The sequence below is a fragment of the Oncorhynchus keta genome, unplaced genomic scaffold, assembly GCF_023373465.1.
Source record: "Oncorhynchus keta strain PuntledgeMale-10-30-2019 unplaced genomic scaffold, Oket_V2 Un_scaffold_7590_pilon_pilon, whole genome shotgun sequence".
NCBI classification, from domain to species: Eukaryota; Metazoa; Chordata; class Actinopteri; order Salmoniformes; family Salmonidae; genus Oncorhynchus; species Oncorhynchus keta.
The window spans coordinates 30,427-49,155 of NW_026290995.1; the positions used below are offsets into that span (position 1 = coordinate 30,427).

Genomic DNA, 18,729 nt, shown 5'->3' on the forward strand with positions numbered 1-18,729 from the left:
CCCTGGACTCTGGGCTAGGGCCCTGGACTCTGGGCTAGGGCCCTGGACTCTGGGCTAGGGCCCTGGACTCTGGGCTAGGGCCCTGGACTCTGGGCTAGGGCCCTGGACTCTGGGCTAGGGCCCTGGACTCTGGGCTAGGGCCCTGGACTCTGGGCTAGGGCCCTGGACTCTGGGCTAGGGCCCTGGACTCTGGGCTAGGGCCCTGGACTCTGGGCTAGGGCCCTGGACTCTGGGCTAGGGCCCTGGACTCTGGGCTAGGGCCCTGGACTCTGGGCTAGGGCCCTGGACTCTGGGCTAGGGCCCTGGACTCTGGGCTAGGGCCCTGGACTCTGGGCTAGGGCCCTGGACTCTGGGCTAGGGCCCTGGACTCTGGGCTAGGGCCCTGGACTCTGGGCTAGGGCCCTGGACTCTGGGCTAGGGCCCTGGACTCTGGGCTAGGGCCCTGGACTCTGGGCTAGGGCCCTGGACTCTGGGCTAGGGCCCTGGACTCTGGGCTAGGGCCCTGGACTCTGGGCTAGGGCCCTGGACTCTGGGCCAGGGCCCTGGACTCTGGGCTAGGGCCCTGGACTCTGGGCAGGGCCCTGGACTCTGGGCTAGGGCCCTGGACTCTGGGCAGGGGGACTCCCTGGACTCTGGGCTAGGGCCCTGGACTCTGGGCTAGGGCCCTGGACTCTGGGCTAGGGCCCTGGACTCTGGGCTAGGGCCCTGGACTCTGGGCTAGGGCCCTGGACTCTGGGCTAGGGCCCTGGACTCTGGGCTAGGGCCCTGGACTCTGGGCTAGGGCCCTGGACTCTGGGCTAGGCTACATGTTTAGATAAGGTTAGTATCACCTCATATAGGCCTATGGGCTAGGCTACATGTTTAGATAAGGTTAGTATCACACCTCATATAGACCTATGGGCTAGGCTACATGTTTAGATAAGGTTAGTATCACACCTCATATAGACCTATGGGCTAGGCTACATGTTTAGATAAGGTTAGTATCACACCTCATATAGACCTATGGGCTAGGCTACATGTTTAGATAAGGTTAGTATCACACCTCATATAGACCTATGGGCTAGGCTACATGTTTAGATAAGGTTAGTATCACACCTCATATAGACCTATGGGCTAGGCTATATTACATGGATTTATTGTGATGGTGTAGACTATATTACATGGATTTATTGTGATGGTGTAGACTATATTACATGGATTTATTGTGATGGTGTAGACTATATTACATGGATTTATTGTGATGGTGTAGACTACATTACATGGATTTATTGTGATGGTGTAGACTATATTACATGGATTTATTGTGATGGTGTAGGTAGACTATATTACATGGATTTATTGTGATGGTGTAGGTAGACTATATTACATGGATTTATTGTGATGGTGTAGACTATATTACATGGATTTATTGTGATGGTGTAGACTATATTACATGGATTTATTGTGATGGTGTAGACTATATTACATGGATTTATTGTGATGGTGTAGACTATATTACATGGATTTATTGTGATGGTGTAGACTATATTACATGGATTTATTGTGATGGTGTAGACTATATTACATGGATTTACTGTGAAGGTGTAGACTATATTACATGGATTTACTGTGATGGTGTAGACTATATTACATGGATTTACTGTGATGGTGTAGACTATATTACATGGATTTATTGTGATGGTGTAGACTATATTACATGGATTTATTGTGATGGTGTAGACTATATTACATGGATTTATTGTGATGGTGTAGACTATATTACATGGATTTATTGTGATGGTGTAGACTATATTACATGGATTTATTGTGAAGGTGTAGGTAGACTATATTACATGGATTTATTAGACTTTTTTAAATGTAGATGTTCCTAAGGTCTGCATCAGTGGCTTGTAGTCTGTGTGTGGAAGCCAGGAGATGATAAATGGGTTTATGTTAATTACCGGGTCAATTACCGTGAGACTGACAGTTATTTTCGCTTGACGAAATTGTGACCGCCACAGCCCTACCCTTCCCCCCCAAAACAGCCGTATCATCTATAAAATACAGTTCTGTTAGTTGTAACATATACAATACAAACCAACTTTTTTGTCCAAGTCAGAAATCCGAATCAAGAAGCAGAAATATTCAACATAATATTACTGCAAGATGTTTGAATTCCACAGTCGAAGTGTAACTGAATTCCACAGTCGAAGTGTAACTGAATTCCACAGTCGAAGTGTAACTGAATTCCACAGTCGAAGTGTAACTGAATTCCACAGTCGAAGTGTAATTGAATTCCTGTTCCATCTCAGTACAGCAGTAAGGGTTCCTGAGCACTCGGTCAGAGTCACTATCAGGTTTGGACAAAGGCCAACTGGAGCAGCCGAAAATACACGGACAACGCTGAGCCAATTGTGCGCCGCCCTATGGGATTCCCGATCATGGCCGGTTGTGATACAGCCCGGGATCGAACTAGGGTCTGTGGTGAAGCCTCTAGCGCTGAGATGCAGTGCCTTAGACCGCTGAGTCACTCGGGAACCCTAAAACCCCCATCCCTAACACAGGGTTTTCACTCTTCTCTGCCCCCGATTTCAGATCCTTGTCTGGCCAAGGCGTTGTAGAGGCAAGCCACTCCTCTTTCTAAGCCCTTGTGTTTGGTCTTTCAGTCAGTGGGCAGAATCACAACCGTATTAACCAATCACAGCTCAATATGATGCGCTGGTTGTCATGACGACGGCAGGGCGGGGTGCACTAACCTGAGGGGCGTGTCCCAGCAGAGCCCACAGCGAATTAGCAGACAGCGTTTTGATCTTAAAGAACTCCATGGTGTCAGTCTCCTGGCGGTTCAGAGCGATGTAAGGACAGCTCCGGAAGTCTCCCTTCAAACCAAGTACAGACAAACTTTAATTAAAACAATTCATGACACACACTTCACAGTAAAACAAAGTGTCTTTTGGTTTCAGTACAGCACTAGAAAGAAGCCTACTTTATTATTATTTATTAATATTAATAATAAAATGTAGAAATACAAGGCTATGGGAGTCCTGAGTGACTCAGTTGGTAGAGCACAGCGCAGGTACCTCGCGGAATGTGGGTTCGATTCCCGGGGCCACCCATATTTATAATGCACACACACACACACACACACACACACACACACACACACACACTTCGTGGTGTAGGATAAAAGAGTCTGCAGAATGGCAGATATTAATATCCATTAAGTTGTAAAAGCCACCTTGAGCTGCTCTCCTCCCTGTAGTCTGACCAGGTCCCAGGTCCCCATTTTCCTCACCACTTGTTTCAGCTCCCCTATCTGACGGTACGACAGGTGACCTGCAGGACATGGAGGAAACCAACAAAAAACAGGATTTACAAAACGCTTAAAACACATGCAAATGTGCATCTCTGTCTACCTTCAGCAGTACAGCAAGCAATGAATGGCAGACGAGGCTAACAGTAGTAAATATGGATTAGCTTAGAAATATTGAAAATCTCCCTTATTTCACTATATTTTGGGGAAATATGACAGTTTAAAGTCTTTTCTTATCCAACACATCCATTTTTATTTACAAAATAGTAGAAAAAAAATTAATATTTGTGACCCAAAAACCCACAACGCCTCCTCCACTCACCAGACAGCCAGGCAGGAGTCAGGGCGTCTGATATCCAGGCTACATAGTCCTCTCTGAAGGAGCGGAGGAACTCATCTATTTGACTGTGGGAGACCAGCTCCCTCCTCTTCCTCAACTCTTCATCCAGCTGGCAGTCTGGGGCGAGGAAGACTAGCCTGGGTAGGAAGAGCTCCTGACGCACCGACAGGCCGCTCCTCCTCAGGTACTGCCACAGGTTAGTTGTCTTGGTCTGGAGGATATATATATAGATCACAGGTTAGTTGTCTTGGTCTGGAGGATATATATATATATATATAGAGATCACAGGTTAGTTGTCTTGGTCTGGAGGATATATATATAGATCACAGGTTAGTTGTCTTGGTCTGGAGGATATATATAGAGATCACAGGTTAGTTGTCTTGGTCTGGAGGATATATATAGAGATCACAGGTTAGTTGTCTTGGTCTAGAGGATATATATAGAGATCACAGGTTAGTTGTCTTGGTCTGGAGGATATATATAGAGATCACAGGTTAGTTGTCTTGGTCTGGAGGATATATATAGAGATCACAGGTTAGTTGTCTTGGTCTAGAGGATATATATAGAGACCACAGGTTAGTTGTCTTGGTCTGGAGGATATATATATAGAGATCACAGGTTAGTTGTCTTGGTCTGGAGGATATATATAGAGATCACAGGTTAGTTGTCTTGGTCTGGAGGATATATATAGAGATCACAGGTTAGTTGTCTTGGTCTGGAGGATATATATAGAGATCACAGGTTAGTTGTCTTGGTCTGGAGGATATATATAGAGATCACAGGTTAGTTGTCTTGGTCTAGAGGATATATATAGAGATCACAGGTTAGTTGTCTTGGTCTGGAGGATATATATAGAGATCACAGGTTAGTTGTCTTGGTCTGGAGGAGTTAGAGATCAGGTTGTTGTCTTGGTCTGGAGGATATATATAGAGATCACAGGTTAGTTGTCTTGGTCTGGAGGATATATATAGAGATCAGGTTAGTTGTCTTGGAGGATATATATAGAGATCACAGGTTAGTTGTCTTGGTCTGGAGGATATATATATAGAGATCACAGGTTAGTTGTCTTGGTCTGGAGGATATATAGAGATCACAGGTTAGTTGTCTTGGTCTGGAGGATATATATAGAGATCACAGGTTAGTTGTCTTGGTCTGGAGGATATATATAGAGATCACAGGTTAGTTGTCTTGGTCTGGAGATATATATATATATATATATATAGTTGTCTTGGTCTATATATATAGAGATCACAGGTTAGTTGTCTTGGTCTGGAGGATATATATAGAGATCACAGGTTAGTTGTCTTGGTCTGGAGGATATCACAGGTTAGTTGTCTTGGTCTGGAGGATATATATATAGAGATCACAGGTTAGTTGTCTTGGTCTGGAGGATATATATATAGATCACAGGTTAGTTGTCTTGGTCTGGAGGAGAGATCACAGGTTAGTTGTCTTGGTCTGGAGGATATATATAGAGATCACAGGTTAGTTGTCTTGGTCTGGAGGATATATTAGAGATCACAGGTTAGTTGTCTTGGTCTGGAGGATATATATAGAGATCACAGGTTAGTTGTCTTGGTCTGGAGGATATATATATATATCACAGGTTAGTTGTCTTGGTCTGGAGGATCACAGGTTAGTTGTCTTGGTCTGGAGGATATATATAGAGATCACAGGTTAGTTGTCTTGGTCTGGAGGATATATATATATATAGAGATCACAGGTTAGTTGTCTTGGTCTGGAGGATATATAATATAGAGATCACAGGTTAGTTGTCTTGGTCTGGAGGATATATATAGAGATCACAGGTTAGTTGTCTTGGTCTGGAGGATATATATAGAGATCAGGTTAGTTGTCTTGGTCTGGAGGATATATATAGAGATCACAGGTTAGTTGTCTTGGTCTGGAGGATATATATAGAGATCACAGGTTAGTTGTCTTGGTCTGGAGGATATATATAGAGATAGGTTAGTTGTCTTGGTCTAGGATATATATAGAGATCACAGGTTAGTTGTCTTGGTCTGGAGGATATATATAGAGATCACAGGTTAGTTGTCTTGGTCTGGAGGATATATATAGAGATCACAGGTTAGTTGTCTTGGTCTGGAGGATATATATAGAGATCACAGGTTAGTTGTCTTGGTCTGGAGGATATATATAGAGATCACAGGTTAGTTGTCTTGGTCTGGAGGATATATAGAGAGATCACAGGTTAGTTGTCTTGGTCTGGAGGATATATATAGAGATCACAGGTTAGTTGTCTTGGTCTGGAGGATATATATATAGATCACAGGTTAGTTGTCTTGGTCTGGAGGATATATATAGAGATCACAGGTTAGTTGTCTTGGTCTGGAGGATATATATAGAGATCACAGGTTAGTTGTCTTGGTCTGGAGGATATATATAGAGATCACAGGTTAGTTGTCTTGGTCTGGAGGATATATATAGAGATCACAGGTTAGTTGTCTTGGTCTGGAGGATATATATAGAGATCACAGGTTAGTTGTCTTGGTCTGGAGGATATATATAGAGATCACAGGTTAGTTGTCTTGGTCTGGAGGATATATATAGAGATCACAGGTTAGTTGTCTTGGTCTGGAGGATATATATAGAGATCACAGGTTAGTTGTCTTGGTCTGGAGGATATATATAGAGATCACAGGTTAGTTGTCTTGGTCTGGAGGATATATAGAGATCACATATATATAGAGATCACAGGTTAGTTGTCTTGGTCTGGAGGATATATATAGAGATCACAGGTTAGTTGTCTTGGTCTAGAGGATATATATAGAGATCACAGGTTAGTTGTCTTGGTCTGGAGGATATATATAGAGATCACAGGTTAGTTGTCTTGGTCTGGAGGATATATATATAGAGATCACAGGTTAGTTGTCTTGGTCTGGAGGATATATATAGAGATCACAGGTTAGTTGTCTTGGTCTGGAGGATATATATAGAGATCACAGGTTAGTTGTCTTGGTCTGGAGGATATATATAGAGATCACAGGTTAGTTGTCTTGGTCTGGAGGATATATAGAGAGATCACAGGTTAGTTGTCTTGGTCTGGAGGATATATAGAGAGATCACAGGTTAGTTGTCTTGGTCTGGAGGATATATATATATATCACAGGTTAGCTGTCTTGGTCTGGAGGGGGTATAGCTTACAGAACAGGGCGGTGGGCAGCTGAGTGAAAATGAGGGAAAACAAAACTTCCGGAGGACCCATCATCCTCTTCCTCTGTATCTGCTGTTAAAGTCACGTTCTGTCATCCTTCCACTCCCTCTTCCTCTGTATCTGCTGTTAAAGTCACGTTCTATCATCCTTCCACTCCCTCCTCTTCCTCTGTATCTGCTGTTAAAGTCACGTTCTATCATCCTTCCACTCCCTCTTCCTCTGTATCTGCTGTTATAGTCACGTTCTATCATCCTTCCACTCCCTCCTCTCTACCTTCCTCTGTATCTGCTGTTAAAGTCACGTTCTATCATCCTTCCACTCCCTCCTCTCTACCTTCCTCTGTATCTGCTGTTAAAGTCACGTTCTGTCATCCTTCCACTCCCTCCTCTCTACCTCCTCTTCCTCTGTATCTGCTGTTAAAGTCACGTTCTATCATCCTTCCACTCCCTCCTCTACCTTCTCTTCCTCTGTATCTGCTGTTAAAGTCACGTTCTGTCATCCTTCCACTCCCTCCTCTCTACCTTCCTCTGTATCTGCTGTTAAAGTCACGTTCTGTCATCCTTCCATTCCCTCCTCTCTACCTTCCTCTGTATCTGCTGTTAAAGTCACGTTATATCATCCTTCCACTCCCTCCTCTCTACCTTCCTCTGTATCTGCTGTTAAAGTCACGTTCTGTCATCCTTCCACTCCCTCCTCTTCCTCTGTATCTGCTGTTAAAGTCACGTTCTATCATCCTTCCACTCCCTTCTCTTCCTCTGTATCTCCTGTTATAGTCACGTTCTATCATCCTTCCTCTTCCTCTGTATCTGCTGTTAAAGTCACGTTCTATCATCCTTCCACTCCCTCCTCTTCCTCTGTATCTGCTGTTAAAGTCACGTTCTATCATCCTTCCACTCCCTTCTCTTCCTCTGTATCTGCTGTTAAAGTCACGTTCTGTCATCCTTCCACTCCCTCCTCTTCCTCTGTATCTGCTGTTAAAGTCACGTTCTATCATCCTTCCACTCCCTCCTCCCTCCCTCCTCTTCCTCTATATCTGCTGTTAAAGTCACGTTCTATCATCCTTCCACTCCCTCCTCTCTACCTTCCTCTGTATCTGCTGTTAAAGTCATGTTCTATCATCCTTCCACTCCCTCTTCCTCTGTATCTGCTGTTAAAGTCACGTTCTGTCATCCTTCCACTCCCTCCTCTCTACCTTCCTCTGTATCTGCTGTTAAAGTCACGTTCTATCATCCTTCCACTCCCTCCTCTTCCTCTGTATCTGCTGTTAAAGTCACGTTCTATCATCCTTCCACTCCCTCCTCTTCCTCTGTATCTGCTGTTAAAGTCACGTTCTGTCATCCTTCCACTCCCTCCTCTCTACCTTCCTCTGTATCTGCTGTTAAAGTCATGTTCTATCATCCTTCCACTCCCTCCTCTTCCTCTGTATCTGCTGTTAAAGTCACGTTCTATCATCCTTCCACTCCCTTCTCTTCCTCTGTATCTGCTGTTAAAGTCACGTTCTGTCATCCTTCCACTCCCTCCTCTTCCTCTGTATCTGCTGTTATAGTCACGTTCTATCATCCTTCCACTCCCTCTCTACCTTCTCTTCCTCTGTATCTGCTGTTAAAGTCACGTTCTATCATCCTTCCACTCCCTCCTCTTCCTCTGTATCTGCTGTTAAAGTCACGTTCTATCATCCTTCCACTCCCTCCTCTTCCTCTGTATCTGCTGTTAAAGTCACGTTCTGTCATCCTTCCACCCCCTCCACTTCCTCTGTATCTGCTGTTAAAGTCACATTCTGTCATCCTTCCACTCCCTCCTCTTCCTCTGTATCTGCTGTTATAGTCACGTTCTATCATCCTTCCACTCCCTCCTCTTCCTCTGTATCTGCTGTTAAAGTCACGTTCTATCATCCTTCCACTCCCTCCTCTACCTCCTCTTCCTCTGTATCTGCTGTTAAAGTCACGTTCTATCATCCTTCCACTCCCTTCTCTTCCTCTGTATCTGCTGTTAAAGTCACTTTCTGTCATCCTTCCACTCCCTCCTCTTCCTCTGTATCTGCTGTTATAGTCACGTTCTATCATCCTTCCACTCTTCCCCTCTCTACCTTCTCTTCCTCTTATCTGCTGTTAAAGTCACGTTCTATCATCCTTCCACTCCCTCCTCTTCCTCTGTATCTGCTGTTAAAGTCACGTTCTATCATCCTTCCACTCCCTCCTCTTCCTCTGTATCTGCTGTTAAAGTCACGTTCTATCATCCTTCCACTCCCTCCTCTTCCTCTGTATCTGCTGTTAAAGTCACGTTATATCATCCTTCCACTCCCTCCTCTTCCTCTGTATCTGCTGTTAAAGTCACGTTCTGTCATCCTTCCACTCCCTCCTCTTCCTCTGTATCTGCTGTTAAAGTCACGTTCTATCATCCTTCCACTCCCTCCTCTTCCTCTGTATCTGCTGTTAAAGTCACGTTCTATCATCCTTCCACTCCCTCCACTTCCTCTGTATCTGCTGTTAAAGTCACATTCTGTCATCCTTCCACTCCCTCCTCTTCCTCTGTATCTGCTGTTATAGTCACGTTCTATCATCCTTCCACTCCCTCCTCTTCCTCTATATCTGCTGTTAAAGTCACGTTCTATCATCCTTCCACTCCCTCCTCTCTACCTTCTCTTCCTCTGTATCTGCTGTTAAAGTCACATTCTATCATCCTTCCACTCCCTCCTCTTCCTCTATATCTGCTGTTAAAGTCACGTTCTATCATCCTTCCACTCCCTCCTCTCTACCTTCTCTTCCTCTGTATCTGCTGTTAAAGTCACGTTCTATCATCCTTCCACTCCCTCCTCTTCCTCTGTATCTGCTGTTAAAGTCACGTTCTATCATCCTTCCACTCCTTTCTCTTCCTCTGTATCTGCTGTTATAGTCACGTTCTGTCATCCTTCCACTCCCTCCTCTCTACCTTCTCTTCCTCTGTATCTGCTGTTATAGTCACGTTCTGTCATCCTTCCACTCCCTCCTCTCTACCTTCCTCTGTATCTGCTGTTAAAGTCACGTTCTGTCATCCTTCCACTCCCTCCTCTTCCTCTGTATCTGCTGTTAAAGTCACGTTCTATCATCCTTCCACTCCCTCCTCTTCCTCTGTATCTGCTGTTAAAGTCACGTTCTGTCATCCTTCCACTCCCTCCTCTTCCTCTGTATCTGCTGTTAAAGTCACGTTCTATCATCCTTCCACTCCCTTCTCTTCCTCTGTATCTCCTGTTATAGTCACGTTCTATCATCCTTCCTCTTCCTCTGTATCTGCTGTTAAAGTCACGTTCTATCATCCTTCCACTCCCTCTTCCTTCCTCTGTATCTGCTGTTAAAGTCACGTTCTGTCATCCTTCCACTCCCTCCTCTTCCTCTGTATCTGCTGTTAAAGTCACGTTCTATCATCCTTCCACTCCCTTCTCTTCCTCTGTATCTCCTGTTATAGTCACGTTCTATCATCCTTCCTCTTCCTCTGTATCTGCTGTTAAAGTCACGTTCTATCATCCTTCCACTCCCTCCTCTTCCTCTGTATCTGCTGTTATAGTCACGTTCTATCATCCTTGCTCTTCCTCTGTATCTGCTGTTAAAGTCACGTTCTATCATCCTTCCACTCCCTCCTCTTCCTCTGTATCTGCTGTTAAAGTCACGTTCTATCATCCTTCCACTCCCTTCTCTTCCTCTGTATCTGCTGTTAAAGTCACGTTCTGTCATCCTTCCACTCCCTCCTCTTCCTCTGTATCTGCTGTTAAAGTCACGTTCTATCATCCTTCCACTCCCTCCTCTTCCTCTATATCTGCTGTTAAAGTCACGTTCTATCATCCTTCCACTCCCTCCTCTCTACCTTCCTCTGTATCTGCTGTTAAAGTCATGTTCTATCATCCTTCCACTCCCTCTTCCTCTGTATCTGCTGTTAAAGTCACGTTCTGTAATCCTTCCACTCCCTCCTCTCTACCTTCCTCTGTATCTGCTGTTAAAGTCACGTTCTATCATCCTTCCACTCCCTCCTCTTCCTCTGTATCTGCTGTTAAAGTCACGTTCTGTCATCCTTCCACTCCCTCTTCCTCTGTATCTGCTGTTAAAGTCACGTTCTATCATCCTTCCACTCCCTCCTCTCTACCTTCCTCTGTATCTGCTGTTAAAGTCACGTTCTATCATCCTTCCACTCCCTCCTCTTCCTCTGTATCTGCTGTTAAAGTCACGTTCTGTCATCCTTCCACTCCCTCCTCTCTACCTTCCTCTGTATCTGCTGTTAAAGTCACGTTATATCATCCTTCCACTCCCTCCTCTTCCTCTGTATCTGCTGTTAAAGTCACGTTCTATCATCCTTCCACTCCCTTCTCTTCCTCTGTATCTGCTGTTAAAGTCACGTTCTGTCATCCTTCCACTCCCTCCTCTTCCTCTGTATCTGCTGTTATAGTCACGTTCTATCATCCTTCCACTCCCTCTCTACCTTCTCTTCCTCTGTATCTGCTGTTAAAGTCACGTTCTATCATCCTTCCACTCCCTCCTCTTCCTCTGTATCTGCTGTTAAAGTCACGTTCTATCATCCTTCCACTCCCTCCTCTTCCTCTGTATCTGCTGTTAAAGTCACGTTCTGTCATCCTTCCACTCCCTCCTCTTCCTCTGTATCTGCTGTTAAAGTCACGTTCTATCATCCTTCCACTCCCTCCTCTTCCTCTGTATCTGCTGTTAAAGTCACGTTCTATCATCCTTCCACTCCCTCCTCTTCCTCTGTATCTGCTGTTAAAGTCACGTTCTATCATCCTTCCACTCCCTCCACTTCCTCTGTATCTGCTGTTAAAGTCACATTCTGTCATCCTTCCACTCCCTCCTCTTCCTCTGTATCTGCTGTTATAGTCACGTTCTATCATCCTTCCACTCCCTCCTCTTCCTCTGTATCTGCTGTTAAAGTCACGTTCTATCATCCTTCCACTCCCTCCTCTACCTCCTCTTCCTCTGTATCTGCTGTTAAAGTCACGTTCTATCATCCTTCCACTCCCTTCTCTTCCTCTGTATCTGCTGTTAAAGTCACTTTCTGTCATCCTTCCACTCCCTCCTCTTCCTCTGTATCTGCTGTTATAGTCACGTTCTATCATCCTTCCACTCCCTCTCTACCTTCTCTTCCTCTGTATCTGCTGTTAAAGTCACGTTCTATCATCCTTCCACTCCCTCCTCTTCCTCTGTATCTGCTGTTAAAGTCACGTTCTATCATCCTTCCACTCCCTCCTCTTCCTCTGTATCTGCTGTTAAAGTCACGTTCTGTCATCCTTCCACTCCCTCCTCTTCCTCTGTATCTGCTGTTAAAGTCACGTTCTATCATCCTTCCACTCCCTCCTCTTCCTCTGTATCTGCTGTTAAAGTCACGTTCTATCATCCTTCCACTCCCTCCACTTCCTCTGTATCTGCTGTTAAAGTCACATTCTGTCATCCTTCCACTCCCTCCTCTTCCTCTGTATCTGCTGTTAAAGTCACGTTCTATCATCCTTCCACTCCCTCCTCTACCTCCTCTTCCTCTGTATCTGCTGTTAAAGTCACGTTCTATCATCCTTCCACTCCCTCCTCTACCTCCTCTTCCTCTGTATCTGCTGTTAAAGTCACGTTCTATCATCCTTCCACTCCCTCCTCTTCCTCTATATCTGCTGTTAAAGTCACGTTCTATCATCCTTCCACTCCCTCCTCTACCTTCTCTTCCTCTGTATCTGCTGTTAAAGCCAACGACCAAATACCCAGCGTCCGATTGAGTATACATATTTTTTTTTTTTTTAAATAGTATGCAACATTTTGAAAATCGATCTCTTTAAATGGGGCGGCAGGGTAGCCTAGTGGTTAGAGCGTTTGACTAGTAGGTTACAAGTTCAAATCCCCGAGCTGACAAGGTACAAATCTGTCGTTCTGCCCCTGATCAAGGCAGTTAAAACCACTGTTCCTCGGCCGCCATTGAAAATAAGAATTTGTTCTTAACTGACTTACCTGGTTAAATAAAGGTAAAATAAAAATATTTGACCAAAGACGATTTCTGTTTTCTCATTGAAAACCGTTTCCTGTTCTCGTGGCCTTCGTCAGAGTATTTAAACTAAAATACCAAACCATCTTTTGATTTCTGAATTTGTCGGCACCGGATTGATGGACTGGGCTGTTATTGAGGTCATGTTAACCCAGTTCTGAAGGCTGGCCTACCTATTTAATAACTGAATTGATGGACTGGGCTGTTATTGAGGTCATGTTAACCCAGTTCTGAAGGCTGGCCTACCTATTTAATAACTGAATTGATGGACTGGGCTGTTATTGAGGTCATGTTAACCCAGTTCTGAAGGCTGGCCTACCTATTTAATAACTGAATTGATGGACTGGGCTGTTATTGAGGTCATGTTAACCGGTTCTGAAGGCTGGCCTACCTATTTAATAACTGAATTGATGGACTGGGCTGTTATTGAGGTCATGTTAACCCAGTTCTGAAGGCTGGCCTACCTATTTAATAACTGAATTGATGGACTGGGCTGTTATTGAGGTCATGTTAACCCAGTTCTGAAGGCTGGCCTACCTATTTAATAACTGAATTGATGGACTGGGCTGTTATTGAGGTCATGTTAACCCAGTTCTGAAGGCTGGCCTACCTATTTAATAACTGAATTGATGGACTGGGCTGTTATTGAGGTCATGTTAACCCAGTTCTGAAGGCTGGCCTACCTATTTAATAACTGAATTGATGGACTGGGCTGTTATTGAGGTCATGTTAACCCAGTTCTGAAGGCTGGCCTACCTATTTAACAACTGAATTGATGGACTGGGCTGTTATTGAGGTCATGTTAACCCAGTTCTGAAGGCTGGCCTACCTATTTAATAACTGAATTGATGGACTGGGCTGTTATTGAGGTCATGTTAACCCAGTTCTGAAGGCTGGCCTACCTATTTAATAACTGAATTGATGGACTGGGCTGTTATTGAGGTCATGTTAACCCAGTTCTGAAGGCTGGCCTACCTATTTAATAACTGAATTGATGGACTGGGCTGTTATTGAGGTCATGTTAACCCAGTTCTGAAGGCTGGCCTACCTATTTAATAACTGAATTGATGGACTGGGCTGTTATTGAGGTCATGTTAACCCAGTTCTGAAGGCTGGCCTACCTATTTAATAACTGAATTGATGGACTGGGCTGTTATTGAGGTCATGTTAAACCGGTTCTGAAGGCTGGCCTACCTATTTAATAACTGAATTGATGGACTGGGCTGTTATTGAGGTCATGTTAACCGGTTCTGAAGGCTGGCCTACCTATTTAATAACTGAATTGATGGACTGGGCTGTTATTGAGGTCATGTTAACCCAGTTCTGAAGGCTGGCCTACCTATTTAATAACTGAATTGATGGACTGGGCTGTTATTGAGGTCATGTTAACCCAGTTCTGAAGGCTGGCCTACCTATTTAATAACTGAATTGATGGACTGGGCTGTTATTGAGGTCATGTTAACCAGTTCTGAAGGCTGGCCTACCTATTTAATAACTGAATTGATGGACTGGGCTGTTATTGAGGTCATGTTAACCCAGTTCTGAAGGCTGGCCTACCTATTTAATAACTGAATTGATGGACTGGGCTGTTATTGAGGTCATGTTAACCAGTTCTGAAGGCTGGCCTACCTATTTAATAACTGAATTGATGGACTGGGCTGTTATTGAGGTCATGTTAACCCAGTTCTGAAGGCTGGCCTACCTATTTAATAACTGAATTGATGGACTGGGCTGTTATTGAGGTCATGTTAACCAGTTCTGAAGGCTGGCCTACCTATTTAATAACTGAATTGATGGACTGGGCTGTTATTGAGGTCATGTTAACCCAGTTCTGAAGGCTGGCCTACCTATTTAATAACTGAATTGATGGACTGGGCTGTTATTGAGGTCATGTTAACCAGTTCTGAAGGCTGGCCTACCTATTTAATAACTGAATTGATGGACTGGGCTGTTATTGAGGTCATGTTAACCCAGTTCTGAAGGCTGGCCTACCTATTTAATAACTGAATTGATGGACTGGGCTGTTATTGAGGTCATGTTAACCAGTTCTGAAGGCTGGCCTACCTATTTAATAACTGAATTGATGGACTGGGCTGTTATTGAGGTCATGTTAACCAGTTCTGAAGGCTGGCCTACCTATTTAATAACTGAATTGATGGACTGGGCTGTTATTGAGGTCATGTTAACCAGTTCTGAAGGCTGGCCTACCTATTTAATAACTGAATTGATGGACTGGGCTGTTATTGAGGTCATGTTAACCAGTTCTGAAGGCTGGCCTACCTATTTAATAACTGAATTGATGGACTGGGCTGTTATTGAGGTCATGTTAACCCAGTTCTGAAGGCTGGCCTACCTATTTAATAACTGAATTGATGGACTGGGCTGTTATTGAGGTCATGTTAACCAGTTCTGAAGGCTGGCCTACCTATTTAATAACTGAATTGATGGACTGGGCTGTTATTGAGGTCATGTTAACCCAGTTCTGAAGGCTGGCCTACCTATTTAATAACTGAATTGATGGACTGGGCTGTTATTGAGGTCATGTTAACCAGTTCTGAAGGCTGGCCTACCTATTTAATAACTGAATTGATGGACTGGGCTGTTATTGAGGTCATGTTAACCAGTTCTGAAGGCTGGCCTACCTATTTAATAACTGAATTGATGGACTGGGCTGTTATTGAGGTCATGTTAACCAGTTCTGAAGGCTGGCCTACCTATTTAATAACTGAATTGATGGACTGGGCTGTTATTGAGGTCATGTTAACCAGTTCTGAAGGCTGGCCTACCTATTTAATAACTGAATTGATGGACTGGGCTGTTATTGAGGTCATGTTAACCCAGTTCTGAAGGCTGGCCTACCTATTTAATAACTGAATTGATGGACTGGGCTGTTATTGAGGTCATGTTAACCAGTTCTGAAGGCTGGCCTACCTATTTAATAACTGAATTGATGGACTGGGCTGTTATTGAGGTCATGTTAACCAGTTCTGAAGGCTGGCCTACCTATTTAATAACTGAATTGATGGACTGGGCTGTTATTGAGGTCATGTTCTGAAGGCTGGCCTACCTATTTAATAACTGAATTGATGGACTGGGCTGTTATTGAGGTCATGTTAACCAGTTCTGAAGGCTGGCCTACCTATTTAACAACTGAATTGATGGACTGGGCTGTTATTGAGGTCATGTTAACCGGTTCTGAAGGCTGGCCTACCTATTTAATAACTGAATTGATGGACTGGGCTGTTATTGAGGTCATGTTAACCGGTTCTGAAGGCTGGCCTACCTATTTAATAACTGAATTGATGGACTGGGCTGTTATTGAGGTCATGTTAACCCAGTTCTGAAGGCTGGCCTACCTATTTAATAACTGAATTGATGGACTGGGCTGTTATTGAGGTCATGTTAACCGGTTCTGAAGGCTGGCCTACCTATTTAACAACTGAATTGATGGACTGGGCTGTTATTGAGGTCATGTTAACCGGTTCTGAAGGCTGGCCTACCTATTTAATAACTGAATTGATGGACTGGGCTGTTATTGAGGTCATGTTAACCGGTTCTGAAGGCTGGCCTACCTATTTAACAACTGAATTGATGGACTGGGCTGTTATTGAGGTCATGTTAACCCAGTTCTGAAGGCTGGCCTACCTATTTAATAACTGAATTGATGGACTGGGCTGTTATTGAGGTCATGTTAACCGGTTCTGAAGGCTGGCCTACCTATTTAACAACTGAATTGATGGACTGGGCTGTTATTGAGGTCATGTTAACCGGTTCTGAAGGCTGGCCTACCTATTTAATAACTGAATTGATGGACTGGGCTGTTATTGAGGTCATGTTAACCCAGTTCTGAAGGCTGGCCTACCTATTTAATAACTGAATTGATGGACTGGGCTGTTATTGAGGTCATGTTAACCAGTTCTGAAGGCTGGCCTACCTATTTAATAACTGAATTGATGGACTGGGCTGTTATTGAGGTCATGTTAACCCAGTTCTGAAGGCTGGCCTACCTATTTAATAACTGAATTGATGGACTGGGCTGTTATTGAGGTCATGTTAACCAGTTCTGAAGGCTGGCCTACCTATTTAATAACTGAATTGATGGACTGGGCTGTTATTGAGGTCATGTTAACCCAGTTCTGAAGGCTGGCCTACCTATTTAATAACTGAATTGATGGACTGGGCTGTTATTGAGGTCATGTTAACCCAGTTCTGAAGGCTGGCCTACCTATTTAATAACTGAATTGATGGACTGGGCTGTTATTGAGGTCATGTTAACCCAGTTCTGAAGGCTGGCCTACCTATTTAATAACTGAATTGATGGACTGGGCTGTTATTGAGGTCATGTTAACCCAGTTCTGAAGGCTGGCCTACCTATTTAATAACTGAATTGATGGACTGGGCTGTTATTGAGGTCATGTTAACCCAGTTCTGAAGGCTGGCCTACCTATTTAATAACTGAATTGATGGACTGGGCTGTTATTGAGGTCATGTTAACCCAGTTCTGAAGGCTGGCCTACCTATTTAATAACTGAATTGATGGACTGGGCTGTTATTGAGGTCATGTTAACCAGTTCTGAAGGCTGGCCTACCTATTTAATAACTGAATTGATGGACTGGGCTGTTATTGAGGTCATGTTAACCAGTTCTGAAGGCTGGCCTACCTATTTAATAACTGAATTGATGGACTGGGCTGTTATTGAGGTCATGTTAACCAGTTCTGAAGGCTGGCCTACCTATTTAATAACTGAATTGATGGACTGGGCTGTTATTGAGGTCATGTTAACCAGTTCTGAAGGCTGGCCTACCTATTTAATAACTGAATTGATGGACTGGGCTGTTATTGAGGTCATGTTAACCAGTTCTGAAGGCTGGCCTACCTATTTAATAACTGAATTGATGGACTGGGCTGTTATTGAGGTCATGTTCTGAAGGCTGGCCTACCTATTTAACAACTGAATTGATGGACTGGGCTGTTATTGAGGTCATGTTAACCAGTTCTGAAGGCTGGCCTACCTATTTAATAACTGAATTGATGGACTGGGCTGTTATTGAGGTCATGTTCTGAAGGCTGGCCTACCTATTTAACAACTGAATTGATGGACTGGGCTGTTATTGAGGTCATGTTCTGAAGGCTGGCCTACCTATTTAATAACTGAATTGATGGACTGGGCTGTTATTGAGGTCATGTTAACCAGTTCTGAAGGCTGGCCTACCTATTTAACAACTGAATTGATGGACTGGGCTGTTATTGAGGTCATGTTAACCCAGTTCTGAAGGCTGGCCTACCTATTTAATAACTGAATTGATGGACTGGGCTGTTATTGAGGTCATGTTAACCCAGTTCTGAAGGCTGGCCTACCTATTTAATAACTGAATTGATGGACTGGGCTGTTATTGAGGTCATGTTAACCAGTTCTGAAGGCTGGCCTACCTATTTAATAACTGAATTGATGGACTGGGCTGTTATTGAGGTCATGTTAACCAGTTCTGAAGGCTGGCCTACCTATTTAATAACTGAATTGATGGACTGGGCTGTTATTGAGGTCATGTTAACCGGTTCTGAAGGCTGGCCTACCTATTTAATAACTGAATTGATGGACTGGGCTGTTATTGAGGTCATGTTAACCGGTTCTGAAGGCTGGCCTACCTATTTAATAACTGAATTGATGGACTGGGCTGTTATTGAGGTCATGTTAACCGGTTCTGAAGGCTGGCCTACCTATTTAATAACTGAATTGATGGACTGGGCTGTTATTGAGGTCATGTTAACCAGTTCTGAAGGCTGGCCTACCTATTTAATAACTGAATTGATGGACTGGGCTGTTATTGAGGTCATGTTAACCCAGTTCTGAAGGCTGGCCTACCTATTTAATAACTGAATTGATGGACTGGGCTGTTATTGAGGTCATGTTAACCAGTTCT

The 18,729-nt window shown here is 43.9% G+C and overlaps 1 protein-coding gene and 2 long non-coding RNA genes across 20 annotated transcripts in view; all 3 read right to left on the reverse strand.

Moving 5' to 3' along the window:
- Positions 1–18,729, reverse strand: part of LOC118382546 (uncharacterized) — a 51,734-nt gene that overhangs the window by 10,159 nt on the left and 22,846 nt on the right. For all 3 annotated transcript variants that reach the window (XM_052517377.1, XM_052517375.1, XM_052517376.1), the window contains exons 5-7: positions 3,615–3,843; positions 3,218–3,315; positions 2,736–2,858 (exon numbers count right to left, since the gene is read on the reverse strand). In XM_052517377.1, the coding sequence (XP_052373337.1) occupies positions 2,736–2,858; positions 3,218–3,315; positions 3,615–3,843 (450 nt within the window). The remainder of the gene's footprint in view (positions 1–2,735; positions 2,859–3,217; positions 3,316–3,614; positions 3,844–18,729) is intronic.
- Positions 6,984–8,764, reverse strand: LOC127929509 (uncharacterized). Of its 2 annotated transcripts, none has more exons than XR_008135036.1 (3): positions 8,720–8,764; positions 8,387–8,449; positions 6,984–7,140 (listed from the first exon to the last, which is right to left on the reverse strand). It is a non-coding gene; the product is annotated as an uncharacterized LOC127929509 (long non-coding RNA). The 2 variants fall into 2 exon arrangements; XR_008135037.1 differs by lacking the exon at positions 6,984–7,140 and adding an exon at positions 7,846–7,888.
- On the reverse strand, positions 9,401–12,413 carry LOC127929508 (uncharacterized). Of its 15 annotated transcripts, none has more exons than XR_008135030.1 (3): positions 12,369–12,413; positions 11,254–11,316; positions 9,401–9,443 (listed from the first exon to the last, which is right to left on the reverse strand). It is a non-coding gene; the product is annotated as an uncharacterized LOC127929508 (long non-coding RNA). The 15 variants fall into 15 exon arrangements; XR_008135029.1 differs by lacking the exon at positions 11,254–11,316 and adding an exon at positions 11,919–11,981; XR_008135028.1 differs by lacking the exon at positions 12,369–12,413 and adding an exon at positions 12,306–12,350.